The sequence below is a fragment of the Sciurus vulgaris genome, assembly GCF_902686455.1.
Source record: "Sciurus vulgaris genome assembly, chromosome: 3".
NCBI lineage: Eukaryota > Metazoa > Chordata > Mammalia > Rodentia > Sciuridae > Sciurus > Sciurus vulgaris.
The window spans coordinates 12,321,994-12,340,741 of NC_136463.1; the positions used below are offsets into that span (position 1 = coordinate 12,321,994).

Sequence of the window (18,748 nt, forward strand, 5' to 3'; positions counted from 1 at the left end):
AAGGACTTCAAAGTCCACTGGCCTCACCGGGCTGGGCAGGGGCCACAGACCTGTTTTCAGAGGGGCTTTTCACCTGGAAGATGCTGAATGAGATGCAGATGCTCCCGAGAGGACCACCTCAGGCCCTTACCACTTGCACCTGCCTGGCTAGCCTGCGGACACACCGAGGAGGGAGACGGAGCACAGGTGTCGGCGGCAACGTGGTCATGCACACCTGCTCCGTGACCAGAAGCGCCTCGGCCAGCAACCAGGAGATCTGGAGGACCCGAGTCCTACCAGACCTCAGAGCAGGAGCAGGTCAGCTAAGGGCTGGGCAGGCGGGGAAGGAAAGGCAGACACCTGCGCAGGAAGGAGGGTGCCCAAGCCTGCGGCACCTGGGAGACAAACGAGACCGACGTTTTGAAAAATATAAAATTTTAATAAAGGCTACATCTCTTAATTACAATAATTATTGTACCAAGTAATTTTCCTTAAATGAACTCTTTATAATGCATAATTTACAGTATAAGTAGAACAAAATGCCATGACAAAAGTCATTGAGTACAAGACTTGTAATAAAAAGGCATAAAATATATTTATACATAAACCCCTTTCAAAAATCAAGGGAAGCTTGAGCCCTCAATATAGGGCGACACACGGAGGGTTCCCCGTGCGGGTACAGGTACTGTACTGATTCAGTCAAGCACTAGAGATAGTGGATCAATACTCTCTTGCCGTACACTATATACAGACGTATGGTACAGGTGACAATGGCGAACAATGTACAGATTAACTTAACACAGAACCCCGACGCCAAGGTGAAGTGTCTGGAGGAGAGGTGCTGCTAGGTCTCCCGCTTCCGGATTTGCAGGGTGGCGGCAGGGGTAGGGGACAGTTTCCCGAATGGCTGTGGTCCAAAGACTTAATTGAAATAAAATAAGAACCATCACTTCAGTACAAGCACAGCTTGAACCCAAGGCAGGGTTCCCAGCAGGCCTCAGCCCACGGGCCACGGGGCGGAGAGAGGCTAGAAGATGTGGAACCTCAGTTCCAGGGTGACTCTGGCGCCCCAACAAGACTCCCCTTCCTCCAGGATGGAGCATCCCACCCAACGTGACCAGCCCAAAAAGGTGATGTTGAAACACAGCCGACCCTCAAGACCTTTATGACAAAGCAGCACAGGGGTAAAAAAAATGCACCAATTTCTGCATGTGTTAATGGTAGGGCACCATTTAAAAAAAATAAACAATAAAAAATAAGACGTCTGTCCTCCCTGGGGGAAAGGCAGTGCGAGGCGCGGTTCCTCCGTTCAGGAAACCACCCCCGTTGGCCCAGCCCTGCTCCTAAGTGCAGACAGAACTTCCTCTCTCCCTTCCGTGTTTAAAGCAGCATATCCATAAACTGGGGCTGGGGGCGATCAACTGTTCAATAAATATCAGTGAGGACTCCTGTCCAGGTAAGTATACACAGCTCCTCTTAGGGCATGGATTCCGGGTCCCTGGGAAGTCATGTATTATGTATGGCAGTCTCAAACACAGTCAGCGTCTTCAATAGCCACGAGTGGTCATGTTTTTAATAAATAGTTCAGGCTTTTCTTATCTCAGTACCCAGCTCATGAATAATGAAAATCAACCTCCCCCACCCTCCCGGAGGCCCAGTGGCCAATGCTTCCCTAGAGTTAGTCTTCTTCATTGGTTTAATTTTCCTTCAAAACGTCGTGTGGCTGTTGCTCAGGTCCAAGACAGGGCACGCGGGTTTCGGCCCCACGCTTCACTGGAGCCGGAACCCAGAGGCTCAATCGATCCTCTCTACTTTGCCCAGAATCCTGCCCTCGTACATCGGGAGCACCGTCTCGTCGTCCCAGATCTCCTCGAAGACTGCTCCACAGGCGAACTCGTCACTTGCTTTTTTGAAGTAATACCTTAAAAGGAAAACCAGAAAAGCTCGTTGGAACTGCATCTTCTTGCTCTGCTTAAAGACACACAGGGAACGAGGGTGTGCTGGTCAACTGCTGTCCGCGCCTACGGGGCTCTTGGGCCTGTCAGGCCCAACGGATCAGCAGGCCCTTCGGGGGGGAAGGCTGTCCCCCTCTGAACAGCAGCCTGCACCGGCCTCTCCCAATAGTGCCTGGAGGCCGTGGACCTCCACTCACACCTGCCACTGTCCAAGAGGCACACGAGACGGGGAGCAGGGCTGCTTCTTTCTCCTGCATTTTGGGGCGAGAACAGGAAGGGCAAGGTTTACCTGCAGCGGCAACCAGGCTGGGGGGCGGGGCAGGTGTCTTTCAGACAGAACTGGACTCAGTTCCAGGCTCGGCCAGCCTAACAGAGGAGCCTGCACCCGCGGGCACCGGCAGCAGGCAGACTTGCGGCTGTCCGTCAGTCCAGAGGCTGCTTGCCCTTCTGGGGCCCAAGGGCTGACAGTCCCTGGCACAGCCAGGCAGCAGGCAGGCCCGCTCCAGACTTGTCCCAGCGTCCAGCACACAGCACTGGCCCCGTGGCACCCTCCTCTCCCCTCCTCCCGCTCCAGGTCCAAGCGTACAGGCCCCCGCTACACTGCCACTCCGGGCTCCTCAGCGCCCCCAGCCTTCTTCCTCCTAAAGCTGTTAGTGCACAAACGCAAATGATGGCCTCCTGGGAGTCAGGCCACTGCTGTCCCCTTAGCCGGGGCCTGTGGAGACTCAGTGAGGCCCTGTTGTTTCCCTGTTCCCAGCAAGGGAGACCCCTCAGGTGGATTAAATTCACCCCTGCAAACTGTTACTTCTAGCTCGAAAAGGCCACTTGCAGAGAGAAAGTCACAGTCCCCTGGGAGCAGGGGAGCCTCTAAGACACAGGAGTCCATCTCAGGGCTAGGGTGGGTTTTGGGATTTTTTTTGCCTTTTCTCTTTAAAAAAAAAAAAAAAATCAACTGCTCTGTTCAGAGCTCAACTTCTTCCTCTCTAAAGAAGGTGAGCCAAAGGCTTTCTTAGGAGATAAGGCGAAGTCCAAGGGAACAGCTGGGCCCAGTCAGCGCCTTTGTTCTTAGCGCTCTGGCCAGGAAGAAATGCTTCACGTCCAGGGGGGGCGGGCCAGTATTCTCGGGGGAGCCCGAGAGGTCGTTAGAAAACGCAGAGGACCCTGTGTGCAGGGAAGTCACTCTTCCAAATAAGAGGCTCAGATCCCCAAGCCCCGGAGGCAGCCCCCGGCTCTGACCCTCCAGGGTCACCCAGTTGGGCTCCCTCAGCACCTCTGGGCAAAGGCAGTGGCCTTTCACACAATGATAGCCCCTTCCAGAGAGGGGAGAGGCAAGGCCGCCTCGCCACCCAGGACTTCAAACGCACTGCACGGCCCTCGTTTTCTCCAAGAAACAGGCTTCCCACTGCAACATGCTTCATGTGGCAAACTCGGCTTTCTTCTGACATCTGGCACCAATAGCGTCTGGCAGTCTGGCAGGACTGTTTGCTTCTTGAACCCCTGCCATGTTGAGATTACTCAACAGTCAGTCCCCACTCCACAGCCCCAGCGCACTGGGCCTTCCTCTTGAAGGGGGAGGGGTGTAAACTGAGATGCTGGGGCCCGCGCAGCACTGGGGGGCAAGGCCTGGCACCCTGTGCCCCCTCCCCAGCCCACCAGGAGGGCACTGAATCCAGCCCAGGCCCTGAAGAGATAAGGTGGCCAGGAGGACCTTCCCACAGCCTGATCTGATCAGGAAGGAATCTGAGAGTCACCCATTTGTACAAGGCTGTGTGCACCAAAGGGGAGGCCAGGGCTTCACAGCCAGGCTTGTTAAATGTGCCTTAGGAGAAAAAAATCAGAGCCAGATGCGGCCAGAGTGGCTGAGTGCACCTTCCCTGTGAGCCTCTGCTCGCGCTCTGTGGCTCTTCTCCCTTGAAGGTCACCTGCAGCTCCCCTCAAAGTCCAGCCGAGTCAAAGCCAAGATCAAAATGCATCCCTGGAGGGGCACACTTGTGTAATTAGTTTCACCTGTGTCTCTTCAAGATTAAAAGAAGCAGCGGCCAGGCCTGTTCCCTGGTCCCTTTGATGACTTTTCAGAATTGTCTCTTCCCAGGTATAAAAGGGAAAGATCCAGGCTCAGCTACACGCCCTGCTGGTCAATCACCTGCAGGGTCTCAGCCCAACCTCCCCTCCCTCTGCCAAAGGAATGACTTGTGGCCCTGCCCAAGCTAACTCTCAGGTGAAGGCGACTGGTAGAGTCACTCGGAGCCAGCTCTGTGGGGAGTGGCCCATCCCTGTCCAGGAGCCCTGTGCCTTCCCGCCACCCCCTAAGGCTGCTAAGTGCTACCCGGGTTCTCCACTCGTCCCCTGGCTCTGGGGACAGGAGGTGGGTGGGCGCTGCACAGGGCACACACTGAGAAGGTGGCTCTCCTTCCTGGGTGCAGACCCAGGGGCCCCTGGGAGCCTTGCTTATCTTGGTCCCAGACGCAAATGGAGCAGAGCCCAGGCGTATTCTCTTGGCAAAAAGACCATGGACGAAGGGCAGGTGGAGCTCTGCGGGAACTGAAGCAGCCACCACGTGCTCTCCTTACAGGAAGCAACTGAGAAATGGCCCAGCGTGGGCTCCCACTCGCCTCAGCTCTCCAACACTCCCAAGGGCCCGGCAAGGGCCGTGTGGCCCTCTCCAGGGCACTTCTACTCTGCCGATGAGGAAAGGAGGCCAGAGCCCAGGGTCCCATCCAGGGCCCTGCAGGGAGAAGGCATGAGGCCCACGCAGGGAGGGTGCCCACCCACACGCCTGGCCCTTCTCTGTTAAGGGCACTCCTTCCTCAGTGACCTGCTGACTCTTCCTTTCCTGGCCTTTGCCCTCCTCTGAGCCTCCAGTGTCCAGTTCTCTCTAGGTCCAAGCCAAGCGGAGAGGTACCTTCAGGGTCTCCCTACTGATCAGTCTGCCCTACCCCCCAGACCCCTCAAGTTCAGGCAGAGCCTCCCCAACATGGGCAAGTCCCAACCCTCCTGATGAAGCCAACTGCTGCTCCTTTGCTCCCCAGTCTTGTTCACCTGGAGGACAAAGCCCAGCAGCCCACTGGGAGAGCTTCCCCGGGCACTTCTAAGCCCTTCCCTCCTGCCCCACCCAGGCCTGCCCAGGCCAGGGCAGCTGGCTCCAGCCTCTGGCTCTGGGTTCTGAGCAAACAAACCCTAGAGCAGAAAAAAGTCACAGGACTCTTACCTATAATTTCCCTTCTTGCTGAGCTGCTCTTTAAAGTGGCCCAGGGTCAAGCTCTGAGCCTTCAGCATCCTCCTGTATGGGATTTCTTCTCCACAGAAAAAGTAGGTGACAACCAACTCACTGGCCTGGAGCGCATGGACTCCGACCAGTTTCTTTGGCTCTTTGTGACTGAAAATAAGACAGAGTGCAGAAAGTTTAGCTTCTCAAGGCAGATACACATTTAAAGAAAACCCACACGTACAGAGGCAGGACGAGGCTCCTCACAGTGAGGCTGAAGCTGTGAGCTCAAGGCTTGGGGCAGGGCCCTCATGTCACAGAGGCAGCCACCTCTGGTGGACACACAGTCCACCTGCACATGATCTGCACAGAGCATGCAGGATCATCTTCCTCAACGCCAAATGGGGTACCCAGCAGCCTCCTTCAGGTGACTGCAGATGGGGGGCTTGCCAATGAAGGCGAGAGGGAGGAGAAAGAATCGGGGGCTGCCAGGGCACACCCCCACCAGAGAATGCTGGAGAGAGGAACCCAGAACAGGGCACCTCCAGAGACGGCCCACTCCAAACACCTGAAGCCCAGGTATCTGAAGGAGAAACACAGCTAAGGGAGCCAGTCATCTTGACAGTCCCATTATCCTGAGGTTTTATAGAGTAGCTTTAAAAAAAAAAAAAAAAAAGCCTGCTGGTGCAGATAGCTGGTAGACTTAAGGTCAACCAATCAGAACAATGGAAGGGTCCAGGGAGGTGGCTAATTGGGGACTTCAATACTGCTCACTGCTCAGGATCAAGAGTCTAAGAAAGAAACTCTAGACCGTTTTAGATCTCAGAGCAAATTTCTTTTTAAATGCATCATCCTATAATTAAACTGAGCCAGACTCCTCAATCCACTCTTTTCTTATTGAAAAGAAGGATGGCTCAATTTTGGGGAAGACCACATAAAACAAAAAGATGGCCTTGTCAGTCATCTGCAACAGCAGAGCACCTTCTCCCTGCTCAGGGGACAGGAGATGCTTCCTCCACCGCTAACTTACAAGCTGAATGGAACAACTCCGCCTTCTACCCATCTGCTGAGGGCTTCAGGACCCAGCTGTTCATTCCTATGAGCCCCCAGAAAACCTGTGTTGTGATGCGATTCTTAGTACTGACATGTTTTCCAGGATCTTCACTGATGACAACATCTACATTTACTGTTGGTCATCACTGGTGTTAAAATCAAGGTGTTTTTTATACAATGAAAAGAGTTTTACAAAAAAACAATTCCAGGCAGGCAGGCAGGCACAGCGGTGCACACCTGTAAACCCAGTGACTTGGGAGGCTGAGGCAGGAGGATTGCAAGTTCAAGGTCAGCCTCAGTCACTCAGTGCAGCCCTAAGTAACTTAGTGAGACCCTGTCTCAAAAAGTAAAAAGGGCTGGGGATGTGACTCAGTTGAGGACCCGAGTTCAATCCCCAGTACTGGGAAAAAAAAAAAAAAAAGTAATTCCAGATAACAAGTACCCGGAAACCTAAGCCACTCAGTGCATCTCAGTAATCTGGGTAGAGACACTCACTCTTCTGGAGCCAAGCTTGGGTTGGAGAAGGGTGTGGCTCCTGCCTGACCAGTGGCCGAGTGGTTGCTGTCCCTCTGCTGACTGGCCACACAGCACCTGAGGACACAGCCAGGGCAAAGGCATTTTATAAGGTGCACTACTGTCCCTACTGTCCCTAGGGCCATGGACAGCCTACAAAAAAAAAAAAAAAACAAAAAACAAAACAAAACTACTCTCTTTGGCCTCCTGAAGAGACATGTACCCAATCTTCATGCTATGAGACCCAACCAGGGCCCTAGGTTAACAGGGACTACAGGAGGTCTGCAGTGTGTCTCAGAAAGGAGCCCAAGACAGGACATTTCCAGTCCTGCAAAGACTAGTCATGGCTACTTACATGCTCACCTAACCCGCTGCAGACGATCAAGACATTGGTAAGATGGGATTTATAAGGAATTACTGAAACTCACCCTCCTGCTCCTAGGTGTGACTCGCCTAACAGACAGATCCTGGTTTAACTGGCAGAGTGAACATAACTAAACAATTTCTAGAGGGTAGAAAGGAGGAGCTTACTGTCGGACGCGTTTCCTCCTCCCAGAGGCGGGCCGAGACACAGGTAGCCAGGAAGGGCCCCTCCCACAGGCAACAGGCCCGCCCAGTCTCCACCTCCAAACCCAAAAGCGCTCAACCTCCAAGGTCACCCCACTCACCTCTGCTTTGGGGGCTTCGACACCTCTGCCAGTCTTCGGCAAGCCTCCTCCAGCTGCGCCAGAGTGTTGGGTGGTGTCAGGGGAGGCACTGCAGAGTCCTGGGTAAAGGGATGGGGGCGGGAGGCTGGGCGGGGATGCCCGCCGCCCCCCCACAGATGGTGCCTGCTGACTCGTTCGCCTGGGGACCCGCGGGCAGACTCCAAGGGGTAGGCCTTTTTTGTGCTTTGGGCACTGAGCAAGGAATAAGAGAGAGAGAGAAAAAAAAGAGAGAGAGAGAAAAAAAAAAAGGGAGAGAGAGAGAAAGAAAAAGAAATTGGGTTAGAAAAACTGGAAAATGACTTCAATGAAACTTGTCTATTCTGCTTTGAGAGAGAAGAAAATAACTCTACCATAACACCAACACGGGTCATTGCCAAAACATGACATTTTTGTGGGCTGCTCAGTCCAACCTCTAATATTAAGAGGGCAGGAGCAAACAGTCACATTTGTTTTCCCCACTGCAAAAATAGCCATCCCCACAATACCTCGGGACTGAGGCCCCGCAGCCGGTGTTTACCTATGGGGCTTGGGCTTGCTCTGCCGCTCATTCTCCAGCATCCACTGCCAGACATCCTGAGACCTGTCTCCTTCCTCCCCAGGAAGCTGCAGGGCCCCAGCTCCACCAGGGGCCCCTCCTTCCCTGGCTGGCAGGGCCAGGCCTGGCTCTGGGCCTTTCCCGGTTCGCTTGGGCAAGGTGCTGCCTCTGCTGCCACTGTGGGGAACCAAAAGCCACACTCAACCCAGACAGCCAGCTAATCTCCAGGACTCTGAAGCAGACAGTCAAGCGAACAGGGTGCGAGAAGAATAGCTCATCCAAGCACCTGAGCCCTTTCACCCTGCAGCAGCCTCTGCCCAGCTCCTGGAAGCCCAATGTCCAGGACCTGGGACCCCACCTCATACCCGCCCAGGGCCTGGGCTGGCAGAGCAGCTCCTCCCAGCTCAGGACATTCCGGACCCTCTGACACTCACCCAAACGGCTCCCCGGGGATGGGCTCTGGGGCCCTGGGGTGGCTCTTGCATTTCGAGTAGCAGTAATACTCAGTGCCCCCAGGGCAGAGGCAGCGCACCCTCTGTGTGGCCTCCGCCTCAATCTCCTCCTTGGTCTTAGGGATGGCGTGGTGGTGGATGTAGTGGTGGTGGACGTGCTTCGTTGTCTGTTTCGTTGTGAAGCCCTTGTTCCCGACCAGCGGGCAAGCAGCTGCCGGGGGCAGCTTGGCCCCGGGCGGGAGGAGGGAGTGGTACTGCTGGTGGTGGTGGTGGTGGTCGGGGGAGCGGGAGCGGGGGCTGTAGCGGCCCATGCCGGGTGACTGGCAGCCAGGGGTCTTGAGGACTCTGGACAGGTGGTCATCCAGAATCGTCTGTGGGTCTTCCTCGTAGCTGCCGGAGGGCAGGAGGGACAGGGGGTGCTGGGCAGGCGCGCCCTCCCGCGAGCTCAGCGCCTGCTCGGAGCCCTCCTTCTCTTCGTCCTGGAAGGGGAGGCAGCAGAGGGGAGGTGACTCAGGAGGCGGGTGGGACCCCAGGCCCAGGTTCTCACACACGTGAGCACACGCGCTTGGGCGCGCGCGGAGGGGCAGGTGGCGGCGCTACCTCGCGGATCTGCTGCAGCCTCTCCTCCAGGCTGTGGCGGCTCTCCAACTCCAGCTTCAGCTTCTCCAGCCTCGAGATGAGCTCGGCCGCGAAGGCAGCGGGCTCCACGGGCGTCATCTCCTTGGGCAGGCGGTGGGTTCTCTAAGGATGCGGGGAAAGGGACGGCACGCTTAGCAGCCCAGGAGGGCCCTGGCAGGGGCGGCAGGAACGGAGCTCGCGGGCCAGGGGAAGCGGGCCTTGTCCCCGCATTTGGGTGGAGAGCGATTGGCGAGGCGGCCTGGGCTGCTCCGGATTTTTATGCGCGGGCGCCGCGGCCTCATGGAGAGCCATGGTCCCCACCAGCGTTTGCCTTGGGCAGGAGCAGTTGGTCGCACTCCGAGAGGCCCTGCTTGTTCTCTCTGTAGTACAACCAGCCCATCAGTAGCTACTCTGAAGTAGAAAATCTTCAAAGACTGTTGTCAAACATCAAAAAAAAAAAAAAAAAAAAAAAAAAAAAAAAAAGCAGCCCCTCTGAGGTGGGGAGGGGAGAGAAACCAACTCAAGGAATAAAAAGTAGAGGCTAAACAGAAAGGGAGTTGGAAATTAAAAAAGTAAGATTGGAAAGGAGGTGGGGGGGAGGAAAAGGGGGAAAAAAAAGAGTCAAACGGCCCCAGATCAGAGAAGAAGTGGTAATTTATTTCCTGGCCGCACACTGCGCACCTTTGAGGTGGTGTTGTCTCAACACTGTCCTGGATCTCCCTCGTTTTGCTCCTCCCCTCCTCCCTATCTCTTTGTACAGAAAATGAAGAAAGCTGCTGCAGGCTAGTAGCAGAACACTGCTGAGCTTGGCTGCCTGAAGCTGATCTATCAAGGGAAAAGGGAACATCTCCAAATCAAGTGCAGAATATAAAAAGGCGCGGAGAACGCCTGCCAAAAGCAGCAAACAGAGAGGACCCCCACCGCCCAGCTTTCTGTCCTTTTTCTGTCATCTTGCTCCCCCCACCTCTCCACTTGTTCTACCTCCTTCTTCCTCATTTCCCTCTTGCTCTGCCCTTTTCTTTGGGGTGGGGGAGCAGAAAGCCAACTTGCAAAAGGCCAGCATCTCCCTGGCCGCGGAAATGGGCCTTGCCTGGACAACCATTTAGCTTCGGAAACCTGAAAGGCCCCTGTGTGAGGGCCACTCTCACCACGGCTGGCTCCGTGCAGCCCAGCCCCCATGACAGTAGCGCCTGGTGGAAGAAGTCGATTTGCACACCCCAGGACAAAATCATCTAATTTACAAGCCTGGGCCAGAGAACTTTCCACTGTTAACATACATGCCACCACCACCCCAGTCGGAAATTTCTGTCATCCACATTGTTGCCTGGGCAAAGAGGGAATTCTGGAGTCCCACTCTTACCCCCCAAAACACAATTTAGTGTTCCGATTTTAAGACAAAGTAAGTCTGCCTTCATCTGTGATGAGCATTCAGAGGTGAGCCGTGGTCCACACGGATGCGGCATGGGGTTAGCACTGGATATGCTGATTTCCTAAACACGACATAGCCAGACAGACAGCTGAACTCTGACACTGGCAGGAAGGGTTCGTAAACATTCACCTGCCGTAAGCTGGGTGCCCTCTTCCCCTCCCTGAGGAAGGGGTATACTTGCATCCTGGATCTCAGGCTATTCTGAGAAACACAGCCCTGAAATGGGGAGGCGTAAGGGGTAGTTCTGGAATCCAGGGGACCATGTGCCAGCTGCTTTCAGGGACATGTAAATAAGAGGAAGGTTCCAGAGAAACCCTTTATCCACTAGCTTAGTCATACGAAGAAGCTGCTCATGGGATCCTCACCTCCAAACACTTCAATCAGTCACATTTGTTGGGCACAGACTCATCAGCAGGTACTAAGCCAACTTCTGAGGTTTGAAATAGACACGACGGGACGGCTACCCTCCAGGGTTTCAGATGTTAGTAAGGGAAATGGCCAAACAGACAAATGGATGGCTGAAATGACTGAGTCATGCAGTAAACACATCAAGAAGTCCCAGGGACAGGATTTTTCCTTCCAAAGGGGACAGTTTCCTCTAAACTCCCATTCATTCAGTCAAGTCTTTACTGAGCACCTGCTATGTTTCAGGAAATGTTGTTAGTCTGAATACAGAATGCCCAAGACTCCCTGCCCTCAGCAGGCTTCCATTTCATGGGAATGCAAATGAGGTCATCACGCGATAATTCCTGGCACTGCTTGGTTTCTGGAAAGGTGCTACTTTGGTTTCTCTCTCATAGGGAATTTTCCCCTTTTCAATTCAGAAAATGTGAAAAGATTCAAAAAATAAGTCATCTTGAACCTCATAACTATTTCACTGTCATCTCGCCCTGAAGAACCATGTTCTGCCTCTCGTCCTGTTCTTCCTCTCTCCCTTCCCCTGGGGGACCCTAAGAATGGCTCCTCCTTTCCTGTACTGCCCCACTCCACCTCCTGTCTTTTTCTTCAGGACTCAGCTCTGGAGAAAACAGGCACCTCCCACCAAAATCTATACTCACCGGGAAATGAGGTAGGGACACTTGGCCATTGGCCTTCACACTGCGATGCATTTCTCTCTGGAGCTGTTTCTTACTCCCCACGCGATAAGGAGGGATTCCATCTCTAAGGGAAAGAAAGGGACAAAATCCCTAGGCTCACGAGGATGTTACAACATGCACGCTGGTTCACACATGCTGTCAAGACCCCACCAGCGCACAGGGCCACACGCTACCAGACCTGATCAAGTCCCCATGGGGAAGGATCCACCCAAGATCAAGTGGCCAAACCAACTCCAAACCCTGCCCATCAGTCATCACTGGGAATCTGGCCCCTTTGCAGATGCAGGAGCATCACCTTGAAAAGAGTTGGGAAGCTTGTTTCTCAGGTGGTTGTCTCAGGACTGGCTTGTCCTCCAGCCAACCCAATACAGAGTGAGGACTCCTATTTTCAGGTGCCCAGACTAAAGATCCTCATGCCCCTTTGGTTCTCCCACAGCCCGTTACTACTCCAATTAACTGCTCCATTATAGGTGGTGCTAGAGCTAAAGGCTGGAGGGACACGAACCAAACCCACAGGGGAAAACACAGGCATTACTGAAGGTGTCTCAGTCTCCAGCAGTCAACCTCCCAGTCATTTCCAAATTCCTTCTTTTTATGATTTCCCTTGGCTCTGATACCCCTCCATAAACAAATTCTTAAAGACAAAGGACCAAGGTAGGCATCAAGGGAAGAGCCTCTCCAATGTGCCATTCTGTGCAATTCCTCCAAATACTGGAGTACCTACTATGTGCCAGGCCTGATCCTAGGCACTAGGGCACCGAGCAGTGGGCAAAGGGGACAAAAAATTTAATTACTCTTAGTTCATATTCTAGTGGAGTGGCAAAGGCAATGAGCAAAAATGAAGCAAAAAACACACCAGAGGGTGGTAAGCACTGTGATAAAACAGCAGGAGAGCAGGTCAGTCTGGGCCTGGAGAAGCTACAATTTTAAATTGTGGGGAGGGGGTCAAGGAAGTCCTTCTTGAGAGGTGACCTTAGGGCAACCTGAAGGAATTACGGGCCCATATGTCCATTCTATTTAAAAACAAACACAAAAACATTAACAAAGGTAAGATGTTTAAGAAGAAAGCCTCTGCTCAAGTTCGCGCACACGGAACGATGACCTGGAGTTGCTCTGATTCCTTTCAGAAAAGCATTTCACTCTTGAAAACAGTAGAATGGTTAAGGAGTGACTCCCTGTGCCATTTATGTCCCTTCCAGAGGCCACTTATTTACAAAGCCGCCGGCTCTGGGGCTGGAAATGCTGAAGTCAGGTTCCGGCGTCTCCTCTCCCTGGTGTCAGTCATGGGGTGAAAGAAGAAAGACATCTTTGGGGCATCAAGCAGTGCTGACATAAGAGTCCGAGAACACCAAGGGAGCCCCCAGAAGAACTGGCCGACCTGAGGCTCCTTGCCTTTGGTGCCCCCCTCATCCTAAGTGGCTGCTTTCCCCAAAGTTGGCTGACCTAGGCCGCCAGTCAGGGCCACTGAGGGGGCAATGGGGACTGCACTAGAGCAACAATTCAATCTAGGTGAGCCATGCCACAGCCGGAGAGTGCGCCACAGGTGAGCACTGTGGGGGCGGGGGAGACTTCCAAGTGTGAGTCCTGCCCTGAGAAAGGGAAAAGGCAGCAAGAGGAGAGTGGGCTCCATGGGAAGGGCAAGCTGGCTGACCAGCGCCCAGGAGAAGCAGATCTCCCAGTCTGCAAGCTACTTGCAGAGGCCTGCACTTGACCAGGCCCTTGATGGGGAAAGGACATAGGGCTCTAAGCCCAGCGACTTATTGAGTAGCCTGAAGCTTATTTACTGAAACTGAGTGTCTGCACCTACGAGAGTCTGCCAGACACAGGAGACTGGACTCTCATGAGCACACCGAGCCTGACCAGGAACCAACTCCCACCCAAGGCAACGGACTGCAACCAGGGCCATCACATCAGCGGGCACAAACCGAGTTCCTATGGGGGTGATGCTGGCTCTGACATCTGACCAATCATCAGACTGCCTTCTCACCAGAACCTTAATGAACACATATTCTACAGGTGACCAGAAATAACCATTTGACTAAAGTCATAGTTGGTAGCTGTCAGACCCAGGATCAAATCGAAGTCATTGCTGAATTCCAAAACAGGTGTCCTTAACTGGGCAGCCCACCCTTAAGGACATTGTTCCAGATGCCACTCCAGCCCAGTCAGAGGAGCCGAACTTCCCGAGGGTTTGAATGTAGGGGTGCCATTTACTAAACTCCAAGGAATCACCTGACAAAGAGGAAATTTGAGGAAGGTTCTAGAAGGTCCTCTCCACTATTTAATGCTCACTGGTCTATGAATGTAGGTGGTGGTGGTGATCCCACCAATTAATTGGGTGCAATGCTGGTCTAATCAACTTGTGCTTCTCAGGCCTGCAGGTGATAATCACGGCCCTCTCCTGACCAGCTCCCCTTCAGGGACCTAAGAGTGGATGGCTCTGTTGCAGTCCTCTTGCTGACAATCCTGGAAGTAAGAATCAAGCACCCACACACCCTACCACGGCACAAGTGACACAGGGTCCTAGGAGAGTCCTCTATCTGTCCCCTCTACAACTGCCCTGCAGATTCCACAAATAGTCTTCGCTTTTCTCCTCCTTCCCTTTGAATGGAAACTAGTGGTGAGGCTTTGTACCTCTTCTGCTTTCACCATGCAAGGAAGGAAAAGAAATGAAAAGAAAGAAAATAGGTAACAGGGTGGAAGGCAGCAGGAGAAGCAGGTGACAGCCAGATTGAAGGCAAGAGGACCAGATGGTTTCAAATGCATCCCACTCCACCCTCGGAAACCCAGGGCAGGTGAAGGATCCAAATGAGTGAAAGGCAACTTCACTCATTCATTCACTGGGATCAGAGCGGACAGAGGAGATTTGAGCTTGGAGAGGCACGAAGGAATTCATAGGCACCTTCAAGGAAATGTGGCTGTAACTCCCCCAGCCAAGACTCTTCTTCCCAAACAGGCCCTCATTCCAAGAGGGGGCCTCTCTTCTTTTATTCAAGCTCTAGAAGTCTATGATCAGTTTCCTGGCTGCTCAAAACTGTGGGCTGCAGCACGCCAGAGCTCCGGTCCCTCTGCAGTCTCCTTTAATTATAAACATTTTAGCAAAAGAGCCCGCTGCCAGGCCCAGCTGTTTCTGGGGAGCACTGATTTTGAAGTGTGGACTCCACTTAGCTGCCATTTAAGCCAAGCCAATTAGCTGAGCCTTTTGACTCCGCTGTGCCCGACCTAACCTGAGTGTCATTTTCCGGTGGCTTTGAAATAGCAGGCTCCTGCGCATGCGCGTCCATGCGCATCTGCGTCTGGCAGCCGCTCTGAGGCAGCTTCCCACCACAGCCAACATCAAAAGCCTGGTCTGTAAGATAAGGTGATATCTGAAGTCCACTTTGCATTCCCCAGTGTCCGGAACAAACCCCCATAACGAAGATACAAGGGAATAAAGATAAATAAATAAATACGATAAATCATGTCACCCCACGTGGAATGGGAGGAAATCATCTTGTGCAGATTCGGGGACACTCAGCACAAGCAACCTACAAATGGAGCTGATCCTAATTACAAGAGCAGCTGCACATAGGAAGAGGAGACAGCCCTCTGCGCTGTAGGCTTGGCTTCCCACTCCCTGCCACCTCTGCACGCTAGGCTCTACTTGGGTGGCAAAGCGCCACTGCTTCTGATGTCCTTGGCCGCGAGCTCCATCTTCCTAAGCCTGATGCCCTCGAGCGGCCCTGCACTCCCTCTGCCCCCAAGGCTCCAAGGATGGGGGTTTAGGATTTTGATGGAAGTCTGGCAGTTAACTTTCAAGAATACTTTGAAAACACAAAAACAAAAACATTAGACAGCCATTTATAACAAGAATACAGGTTCTGAGTGACAGGCTCATAAAACAGCCTTCTCAGAGGCCTATAATGGAGGCTCAAATCCCCAGCCATCTTTAAGAGGGCTTTTTACTTAGTGGGAAAACAGAAGTCAGCAGTAGGCTCTGGGAGAAGGCAATGCTTTCTTTAAAAGCCCCTGCCTGCTCTGCACACATCCAGGCCTTGGCATGCGGCTCCTCCGAATAACCGAGTACAGGCCAGCCCTGCCCCACCTTCCACCCAGGCCGCTTGCAAAGACCCCCGGGACTTAATTGGTTCTGTGGCAAATGAGACGATTGCTTCCCTGGGCTTGTGTCTAATGAACTCCAACCTTCTGGAGTCTATTGAAGGCTGCCTGTGACCCCCTCGATACCCCTCCCCAGCCCTGTCCCCTCCCAACTCCCAGCAGGGCAGCCAACCCCCACCCCCGAGCCCCTCAGCCCCTGGCTGCCCACGCTGGCCATTGTGAGAGGAGAAACAGCCGGGGCTCTTTTCATGCTTTATGGGGTGCTCCTATTCACTTGCTCAAGGAAATTTCAAAGGGGCCTGCTACCCTCTCATCCCCTCTAAGCTCCCGGGTGAACAATGGGCTGAAAGCGGTTCGGTGCAGCTTTTCATCCACACACACTTTATTTCTCGCTTGGCACTCTCGTCTGCACGAGGCCCACAATTGGCAGAGCTCTGAAGAGGGGGTCTAATCCCAGCCCTGGGAATCCCGGGTGACTGCGCAAGACAGGGCAGATCACACACACCCAGGGCCAGCAGGCCAGAAAGTGCCTCACATCACACCAGGCTTTTAGTCCATGCCAAATCTGTTCAGCAAAGAGTGGGGTGACCCCAAGGGACCCATCCCTGGCCATCAATGGCAGCTTGAGACCCTCAGGAACCTCTAAAGTGTTAGTAAGCCCTGTCCAGTGGGCTCCTGGTTCTGGAGACCCTTTGTCCCACATCACAGGCAGCATGAGACAAATGACCCCCAAGTATGGGAGATATCCCACTAGTGCCAGTTGCACTTACAGTTGGTCTACACACTCCGAGTGTTAGTCTAACAGTCTGCTCACTTGGTTGGGAGAAGGCTCTGAACCACCCAAGGCTGCCAAGAAGATCAGAGCAAACACCATGAACCCTCAGGTCCCTGGGCCTTACAGGTGCTCTCCCTAGGCTGCCTGGTTTACTTACTATGCATTGAGACACCCTGTTACAACACCCAGAAGTTCTGCCACTAGGGGCCCCAAGGTATCTGCTTCACATGCGAGAAAGCTGCTAGGTGATGGTTTTTCCCCATGTTTCTCTGTACCAGACTGTTCTTCACTGGCCTCTGTACTACCCGCTGCCACCCAGGATCAGTGGGCTGCAAATCTTTCTGAGCCCTGAAAGTGGATTCCCCACACCTTAAGTCAGCAAAGTGCTTCAGCTAATGCAGAAAAGGGTGAGAGCTTTAAAGGCACTTCTACATGAAATCGAGGAGGAAAGCCTGTGGGGAGAACTTGCAACGCTCCTTTTGTCCAACTCCACCCGACCCTGTTTTTAAAAAAGCATTCTGATCACGAATAAAAAGAAAAGAAACCCAAAGTGACTTACGGGTCTCATGAACGACCCGTCACATCAACACAGCTCATGGTAATAAAATAAAAAAAATTTAAAGAAAATGTTCATGCTGGGAAAAAAGAAATGTCCGTGCTTGGGAAAGACACAGAGGGCAAAGGGCAGGGGCCACATCAGGCAGGGTCGCTGTTCTGTTTGGGACGCAGCAGGATTTGCTACCTCACTGTCAAGTCACCAGTATCTGCTTACCTTTCTGACTGGGTTTTGTGAGGATCCAACAGAAACAATTATGGGGACCACACCCGAGTTATCTCATCATGAACCCAAAATAACACCTCAGTGATGGGGACTGAAATGCAGCCAGGACCAGGAAGCAAGCCAAAAATAGTCTCTAAGAAATCCAAACAGAAGCCTCGCAGTCTTGGGTAAACTGCATCGGACTTAGGAGATTCCCTCAATGCCTTCATTCAGTTCCGACTCACTCTTAGTTTACACGCAGCACTGAGACTCCCACGAATTAATAAACGCTGAAGAATAAGTTGCCAGAACCAGCACACAGATGGTAGGTAGAGTGACAAAGAGGAAAGAGAAGAACGACCTCAAGGGAGGATCCATACCTATAGGGCGAGTGGCCCTACAGAACCCCATAGCTTATGAGGTAATGGTACAACTGAGTGTGAACACAGATCTTGGAATTAACTTTTTGGATTCTCAAGAAGTAAACTCTGCCTTGTCTAATACCATTCAGTAAAAATAGAGTAAAATGCAATGTGAGAAATATGTCCATCAAAGAGAAAGTTTTTTCAAGTATGGATACACAAAGCGCTCGGGAAATACAGAAACCCCCTCCCCACAGCCTTTCCTTCCTCCACGGGCTCTATCTTCACCAGTGCCAAAGCGCTGTTCTTTTATTAAAATGGAACTTTTCACCTAGGGATCTCTCGTCTTTTACTAACAAGGGAATCTGAGGTAACACAATGAAAGCCACCAGGAAGATCAATGGTAGAGTCCCAAGCTGGCCTCCTCAATGCTCCTTCCAATTGGTCCCATGCCACAGGCCACATGACAGTGGCCAAGAGAAACCAGATAGTCTCAAACAGAAGGGAAGAATAGACCTCCAGTTTTAGGAAGCTAAAAGGAACAAAGTCTAAATAAGTATGCCAGAACTTAACGCCACTCAATAGGTTTGCCTTTCAAAACTGTTCCCTTAGCAGGCAAAATTCTGACTCCAGGACATTTGTTGAAAAGCCTCAAAGACCATTTTTGGAACGGTGATTCTCAACTCAATGTTAGATGAAGAGCCTTTGGGGAATTGCACCCATGCCCAGGTTCCACACAAGTCTCCTGAATCAGAACCTCCAGGGACCACAGGAAATGGTGACACCCCCACCCCCACCCTACAAGATCCATGGAGAACTGCTGCTCTCCATCAGGAGTACTGAGCTTAACTTAAATGACCTCAAATTCAAAGCATGACTCGTCTGATGATCTGATCCCATCAGACCACTTCGGTAACTTGGATTACTTAAAAAAAAAAAAAAAAAAAAAAAAAATCAAAGCCACCCACCTGCAATAGACCCAAGATCAGGTACCACTTTGAAGAAGCCTCTACTTAGAATCCCCAGAATCTACAGTCAGCCCACCACCAACATTTATGGAACTGAAGGATGTCCACTGGAACATCTCCATGTGGGCACATCACACACAGGGTCCCCTGGAAGAGATACCTGGCTTTCTGAACACCCCCTCCCCGAGGCTTTTTCCTCAACAAACTCTAAATGCAAAACCTTCTGGTTCACCCTGAGTCCC

At 52.6% G+C, this 18,748-nt stretch overlaps 1 protein-coding gene across 6 annotated transcripts in view; it reads right to left on the reverse strand.

Moving 5' to 3' along the window:
• Positions 1-399: 399 nt before the first annotated feature.
• The window catches only part of AXIN2 (axin 2), a 30,235-nt gene continuing 11,886 nt past the window's right edge, over positions 400-18,748 (reverse strand). For 3 of the 6 annotated variants that reach the window (XM_079131972.1, XM_079131974.1, XM_079131973.1), the window contains exons 4-11: positions 11,505-11,607; positions 9,000-9,140; positions 8,382-8,878; positions 7,930-8,124; positions 7,374-7,604; positions 6,688-6,783; positions 5,143-5,310; positions 400-1,900 (exon numbers count right to left, since the gene is read on the reverse strand). In XM_079131972.1, the coding sequence (XP_078988098.1) occupies positions 1,774-1,900; positions 5,143-5,310; positions 6,688-6,783; positions 7,374-7,604; positions 7,930-8,124; positions 8,382-8,878; positions 9,000-9,140; positions 11,505-11,607 (1,558 nt within the window). In that variant the 3' untranslated portion in view covers positions 400-1,773. The other 3 variants (XM_079131975.1, XM_079131977.1, XM_079131976.1) reach the window with 3 other exon arrangements.